An 8104-nucleotide genomic window follows, 5' to 3' on the forward strand; every position below is an offset into this window, starting at 1 on the left:
ATCATTGTGGAGTATTGCATGTAAATTGAGATTTAAAAAAAAAAATGAATTTAATCGATTTTATGATGAGTCTGAAACACAACAAAGTGTGGAAAACTTAAAAGGGAATGAAAACTGTCCGTATGCGCTGTATTCTTATTGTGTAAGTTGATTCATGTTGGGACTTGCTTTGCATTGACTGATGTTTTATTGCTCCTCTCTCTCTGTCTTCCAGAGTCTGCAGAGCTCCTCTCAGGGTCTTCTACAGCCCTTCTGTGATCACGGGCCTGCCTAGCATCTCTCATCCATATCATTCCTTTTTCCATTCACCCATCCTTCCCCCTGTCATGAAAGGCCTGTCGAGTAGTCGGAGTCACCATCATGTGGTCTCCTATGAACCATCATATGATCCACTGGGTCATCATGTTGACCGCAAGCCATATTTAATCAGTCAGATGGACATGCCTGTACCCATTCCCATGCCACATCCAGCTGAGTTGCCCTACTACAATGCTCAGCGTACCTCGTACCCCTCTGACAGCAACAGTATCGTCCCATATGGAACCTTCCCAAGGAGGTGTCACTCCACCTCTTCATCTCACCATCCTGAGGTAAAGGATGAGTGTATGGCCATGGTACCATATGTAGGAGAAGGAGGAGGAGGAGGAGGAGGAGGAGGTGGAGGAGGAGGCTATGGGGGTAAAACGCCCACTCGGGTGCCAGCAAACTTTGCGGACCCATTTGAGCGTCAGCCATCATTTTCCAGAGATGGCTACCATACACTGCAGTACAAACGAGGAATGCTGGCCCACAGTGGGGGGATGGGGGCCGCCAACAACAACAACAACGACAGCCCAGGGAGAATTCGCCACTTGGTCCACTCAGTCCAAAAACTTTTTACTAAGTCACATTCATTGGAGGGGCCACACCATACACAGTCATCTAAGGGGGCCAATAATGGGAGTGTTAATGGTGGTGGTGGTGGCGGAGGAGGTGGTGGTGGTGGTTCAAGGGCCAGCCCAGAAGGTGAAACTCCACCAGTGGGAATGCGCCATCGGAAGCGCAGCAAGAGCCGCGAACGCTGTCGATCAGCAGAGCCCAAGCATCGAAGCCACCACCACCACCACCACCAGCTCCACGGCTCAGCATCTGCTCCAGGCTCTGGATATTGGAGCTCAGATGACAACCTGGAACGGGAGCTGTGTCTCTACCACCCCCACCACCACCAACCTCCACCCTCACCCTCCCCCTCCATTTCCCCCTCACCTATCGCCATGACAATGGGCCGGTACCCCGGCAACAACCCTGACAAGTTCCCCCAGACTCCCCTCCCTAGTCTCTCCTCCTCACAGTCCCAGCAGTACTTTATGATGGACCCTTACGGCACACTCAACGAGCACACATACACCCATGCACACCATGGCCACACACACCACCATTCTGCACTCAAAGCCTCGCGGAGCAACAACGATGTGAAGTATGCAGCGTCGCCGGCATGTGTGCCAGTTAGTGGTAGCAGCAATAACAGCGGTGGCGTTGGAGGAAGTGGCCCCTTGCTGCCACTGAGTCTTGTGGACGGGCCCCTTGTGAAGAAAGGGGCATGGTCATCAAGCCTAACGGTGAGCAGGGCCCGAGAGGTCTACACCAACAACAGCAGCCACAACCAGCTACGAGCCAGCGCAGGATCCGGTAACCTAAACCTAGATAGAGCTCTAGTCAAATCTAAGGGCAGTCAGCAGCAGGAGCGCTCTTGCCATTTCTTACAGGTAAATAATTCCTCCCCGACTCCCATTCAAAACCAGTCAATTCACCCTTCTCCCCTGTGTTGACTCCCTTTTCTCCACAACTTACTTTTCTCACCAATGTTTCCTCTAAGTTAGTGGTGTCCAGTATTGCGAGACTTCACTCCTGCCAAACACTACATTCTCTGTCTGTACTGAAGAACTTTTCCAGTAAGAGAAGGGTAAATCACAAGTACAATCCATTACTAGAATGGACAAATGGTTAGTGTTGGAGAATTTAAACACTACTTCCAGGATGTGAGCAGCTTGTATATTCAGTTTGTAATTTATTTGGCAATTTAGCAGGAAGTTATCCCAATCTCAAAGTCATTCCTGAGCACTAGATTGCCTTTGAAAATTCATAGAATAATCTTTAATAAACAGTGAGAATGATTGCCCCCCACTGCCACAGTCCTGTGAGCGACAAATTCTAATGGATACAACTTGGTAGTGTTAGTGACACTTGTTCTTCTACCAATTTAATAAATAATGTTGTGAACATGTGAATATGATTTAGAATTTTTATTATATCATTTCAGACACTGAGAAGCTAGATTTTAGGTCTGTGGAAATCCAGGAACTCTATTGACTCTTATGTAGAAAGAGTTAGACAGGCAATCTAATAAATGTTTTATTAAATTGTCATAATATATGGACTAAATACGTGAGTCCCTGTACAATTTATGATTCATAATCCAAGCTTTGAGAGCAAGAGAGAGGTCAAAGACTGAACCAACTTAGAATATTTGCAAATTGGAAATATATTTGAATAACAAAAGTCTGTGAGAATCTAGATTTGTTAAAGGATATCCATGACAGTTTAAAGATGCTGCATGTTTTTACAAGAGACTTTTTAATAAATGTAGAACTGTCTGACCACCTTGCCAAAGGGTCTATGGTCAATGTCCAGACTTTCTAAGTAGTTGTTGTAGTGTTTGGTTGGAATGACATTTGCACATTTACATGGCTGGAAAGTATGACTGGATACCACTGGCTATGGCTGCAGGCACACTAGACCTGGTATTATGAGGACCTAAGCAAGATTAAAATCAACTTACAGACATTTAAAGCCTTTTGATTATGTTAAAAAAAAAAAAAAAGAAGTAGTGTTAGGGCTGTGAATAACAATTTTAACATTTTTTGTTTGTTTGTTTTATTATTATTGATTTTTTATTATTATTAAATGATTTAAAATGTATTTGAAAAATTATGACATTTTTCAATTTTCAAAAAGGAGCAATATCATCAAATAGATTGTCAAACCTACCCCCAATTTACAATTGCATAGGACAAGAAATGTGACAAATACTAACATTTTAGAGGCTTGAGAAAAAAAATCTTTCTAATTATAAATAAATAAATAATCAACTATCAACATAGTTGTTGATAATTAATGGATTCACAAATTCTTTTAACTCTAATTAGCATAAAAGCAATGTTGAAAGTACCAGTATATTGTTAATAACATATACATGTTATTACATAGTTGGTTCACAAGAGGTGTTTTGACTGATTTTAGTAAATTAGGACAACAGAGATTTAGAGACTGTTTGTAGAGAATGCAAGTAATGCTAACAGTTAGCAAACTGCATCAACTTACTAATAACTTAGCAAAAATTATGGACGTTGACTTTTTTACTTACTCTTATGTTTTCTTTTCTTTTTACTTGTGTTTGCTGTGATGGTCTTATTTAGGCAGACATAATAAAGAGATCACAGCAATGATAGAAACTGTACAGAAAACTACCAATCTACATTTTGCTTTATATCTTGACAGAGCAACCACCTCTACCAAGCACCAAAGACCAGTCAAGAGCAGACAGGCAAAGTGTCTTACCAGCAGCCTTAAGTTGAGTTTGGGGTTTGATGACTTTAGTTCTAACAGGACTGAAAACAACAGGGGTGTTAAATAGTGCAGTGATGCACTGAGCAAAATCTCCAAGCATCCTATCAATAGCTGTGCTCCAAATCAGGTAACAGGAAAATATTGTAGTGCCTCCACAGCCTTAGAGGGAACATTGCTCCCTATCACCAGTCTATTAGTCTGATGTACCAAGAACCCCACTGCTACCTTCCCCCTTTTCTCCACCACTCCCACCCCTCCCGCCTTTCCTCCACTCACCCAACTCACCTCCACGCTTCTTATCCACCTAACCACTTGCCACCCACCTTCACCTCCTTTACTTCCTCTTGGTTTGGGGAGCCTCCCTCTTCCTTCTCTTCCTCCTCTTTCCTCCTTTTGAGTTGAAGAGAGAAGTAAGTGCAGAGTCAATAGCAGCCTTACTCTCTGAATGCTAGGTAATGACATGAACTCATGAAGAATGACATCCTTTCCTGTTTGTAGACCTCATTTTTAATTTAGTAGTGCTTCCCTTTTTGCCTCGCTACTGGTTATCTTGCCTTTTCCCATTGGTTTTGTCTCGATTGCTTGTTGTTAAAACATGCATTTCTTTGAAGTGCTGTGTTGAGCTAAGTGTTGGTGAGGCCTTTAACTACATAGGGGTACATCGCCAACCTACAAGTAACTTTTCTCTGTTGTGAAGTACACTGCATTTTTTTTAACCTAAACATTCGATCTAGAAGGGACAACAATTTTGGTGAGCTAACTGTATAATGAAAAGAAAGCTGTGGATTCATCAACGACAGTGCTGTCCGATTACAAATCTTGCAACAGAGGCTCCAAGATTATGATTAATCACTAAATTATCAATGGCATTTACAGTTGTCACAATCACTACACCACCTGTGCAGTTGTTGGTATGAAACTGGTTGATTGATATTCGAAAAAAACAACTTTCCATCTATGTAAAATCTAAAATACTGTATTTTGTTGCCAGTAAATTTTGAAAAAAATCCTCTCGACAGAATCAGCCCATGTTGTAGAAAAAAATAAAATAATCAGTGAAACGGACCAGATTACTCGTACTGTGACTCTGTGTATTTCATCAATACACATTTTCAGTGGAAAAATTAACACAGCTTTTGTCCTGAAATCATACCGTTGATGTAGGACGCGTAGTAAAAACACAAATACCAATTTTCTGACCAATCAGCACCACTATAATATCATCTCAATACTTCTGACTGCCACGACTTGCATCTCGCAGTTTATGTGAAACAGTGTGCAGAAGTATGTAGGCTACTGTCATTGAGGAATGCAGTTCAACTAAGTTAGATGGCCTCAACAGCACCTGCTCATGTTGTGTATTTATTTGTCTCTGTACTGTGCATTGTGGCAAAATCTCGAATATGAATGTGTGCGCGCGCACATGTGTGTGTGCGCGCGCGCGTGTGTGTATGTGTATGTGGTTAGGATTTCTAAGGAGAGAGTGCAGTCACATGATACAGTTTATCAGAATTGCCAACATGAGAGTGAACATTTATGTGAATTATACATTAAATTTTGAAAAACCGACCAGGGCTTTTTCAGCTATAGTAAGAGAGTTCACTTACGTCTGTTTTGTTATTTTCTGAATCCCCAAATACTGTTCTAACAATTTCAGTTTCAACTCCATTCCCACTAACACCAATATCTGATTGAGTTTAGTGCCAATACAACACAGATTACACTTGTGCTTTTGGAGTGATTGTTGTTTTAACTGCCAATTAAGTAGTGAATTATATTTTAGTAAGGAATAAGCTGTAGTACTGAAAGTGAGGTTCAGGATGTTTTTTTGTTGTTGTTTTTTTTTTTTTTTACAGAGGGCACAAAGACAAATCAAAAACAAACTCAAATGAATGCAAAATGAATAGCTAAGCATAAGAAATACAACTGGAAAACCTACCTTTTATCTTTATGTCATAGAGTCTTTGATTTTGGTAACATCAACCACAAGCAGCCTGTCAGAGCTGCTGCATCATTTGTGTTAAGAGAACATATTAAATCTGTCCCCATCACATGTGGCAACATATGTTCAGTCTGCAAATTATTATCTTCAGCATCTCAATAGCACAGCTGCTGGCTGCACTGTTACAGTGCTTGTAATTTCTAATGCTGCTGCCTTAAGCCATCAAAACAGGTTTGCCAAGGAATGGTCTGGGACAATCTTTCTATAAAATCCCCAGCATATTGTACACACTCAGTCACTGCGAATGTCACATGCACAAGGACCTATTTCTTTAAATGTGGATGCCAGCTAGATTCCTGGTTTTATTGTTAAACCTCAGAAATGCACCAAATCTCCAGCAAACAGCATCTATAATAATGACAGTGTAAAATGTAGACGGCAGTGATCCACTGTTCCTCAGCAACTACAGTAGAAAGAATGTTGAGCTGCAGTTGATGTGAGGCCTGTGCGTGGGTGAGAGGTGCTGCTGATGCTACTGCAGCTGGTCCTTTCCCCGCATTCTCTTTTTATAGCCAAACTGCTCATTTGTGACTCTTTGACGTCACACACATACTGAGAGAGAGAAAGAGAGAGAGAGAGAGAGGAAGAGAGACAGACAGACAGACAGAGACAGACATTTAACCCTGCAGTTCAGTCCTTTCCCTCTGTGATTCATATATAATTAGTCAGGGTAGCAGTGAGTAGCAGTCCTGCTGTCTCTTGTTCTCCTGATTTCCGTCATTATCTGTTAAATTCTCACACTCTGGTGTCCGGTCTGAAGGCAGTAAATGCTTACAAATTCGACACAGACATTCCAGAATTGCTGTAAAGGGATATATATATATATATATAGCTTAAATGCAGAACATGTATGGGCTTCTGGAAAGTCAACGGTAAGAACACTAACTGCCAGTATTTGGCTTTACTGGGTCACATATGTAACTATTTTCTTATTAACTTAAAGGTCCCATGTTGTTCCCCTTTGCAGCAAATCAATGAAAGTGTCACATGTCCTGAGAATATGTCTTTCAATTTTTCAGCTCAAGATACTGCGAACATGGTTAATTTTCCCATCACTGGGCTATTGTACCGCAGATCCATAATACTGTAAAGAGGAAGCAAAACAGTGCTGGTTCACTTTGCATGTTTTGAGAAATATAAGGAGAAAGTTTACATATTGTTCCTTCATCATTGTTATTGGGACTTCTAAAGCACTAACCACTTCTTCTATGGCAGTTTAATAATGCAGCTGAGTTTGCTCTATTTTAGGAAAACAATAATCATTCCTTTCTGTCACAACCCCTAATATCAAAAACTGGCAAACAATCCCTTACAAAGGCTGAAAGTCTAGCTTGTTCAGAATGTGGCAACAGCTATACCAATGAAGAGGGAGAAAAGTAAAGATCACCATAGTCCTTGGCTTCACTGGCTTCCTCGCTATTCTAGAATAGGAATGAAAATCTGTTTTCATGCATATGCATGAGGCCCCTCTGGCTCTTGCAAATTTACCTTTTACAGACTCCCCTCAGTGAGAATCTTTTTTTAAAATTTTTTTATCCTGTTAAAATGTCCATATGATGATTTATTATATGCTGGAACTCATTTCATGAGAAAAATAAGCAGTCAACACCATGGTTGAGCATTTCTGTCTTGAAACTGCAGTGTAATGATGACAGTCTCAAAAACAGATTCAAACGTACAGGGTTTAATGTGAAACAAACCAAAGGAACCAATCTTGTCCATTTGCAGGGTAGGGTTTCCATATTATTTATCTTCTTTAGAATCAGTTCTTGGTTTGGACACGTATGGCTGAATTACTCGAACATTACAACTTGCCATTGTGTAGCACAGAAGAGTTTTACAGTGTTTAAGGTGATGGTGCTCCAGCTTCAACAAGCAGAATGGGGTGAGCCGAAGCATGGACTCCATTAGACTCCTGAAGTGTCCTGTAGTATCAGGCACCAAGATGTTAGCAGCAGATCCTTTAAATCCCAGAAGTTGTGAAGTGGGGACTCTATGAATTGGACTTGTTTATCCAGCACATCCCACTGATGCTTGATTGTATTAGGATCTGGGAAAATGAAAGGCCAAGTCAATACCTGAAGTCATGGTCCTAAAATTATTCCTGAGCAATGTTTGCAGTGTGGTAGAACAACCCAGTCTCACGGCAATTTGTGAAATAGGTGAAATTAAATTGTTACCATTTAATCTCATTTTAATAAGAAAAAACAATGAGTAACTACAGCAGAAATTAGGCCTTACTTGTACATGTGTACGGCTCTTAGAGAGTGCTTATAACATAACAGTGTATTTATGGTAAATAAGAGGCCATGGAGTAACTAGTATATATCTTAATCCACGTCTATCCTTGATTTTCTCTTCAGCTTCTCTCTTCACCCCCCTTGTGTGATGTCGTCCTTTTAACCAGTTTTTAATGACCTGTCCTTTCTGTACATTTTCATGTTTTACACTGTGTATTTACATGTGTTTTCATGCACATTATTATTTTTACCTGTG

The 8104-nt window shown here is 40.7% G+C and overlaps 1 protein-coding gene across 1 annotated transcript in view; it reads left to right on the forward strand.

Moving 5' to 3' along the window:
• The first annotated feature begins 326 nt into the window (after positions 1–326).
• The window catches only part of LOC103366014 (disks large-associated protein 1-like), a 77864-nt gene continuing 70086 nt past the window's right edge, over positions 327–8104 (forward strand). Inside the window, exons 1-2 of the mRNA XM_008293612.1 lie at positions 327–1465; positions 1526–1745. Coding sequence (XP_008291834.1) covers positions 327–1465; positions 1526–1745 — 1359 coding nt within the window. The remainder of the gene's footprint in view (positions 1466–1525; positions 1746–8104) is intronic.

The sequence above is a fragment of the Stegastes partitus genome, unplaced genomic scaffold, assembly GCF_000690725.1.
Source record: "Stegastes partitus isolate 25-593 unplaced genomic scaffold, Stegastes_partitus-1.0.2 Scaffold897, whole genome shotgun sequence".
Taxonomy (NCBI): domain Eukaryota; kingdom Metazoa; phylum Chordata; class Actinopteri; family Pomacentridae; genus Stegastes; species Stegastes partitus.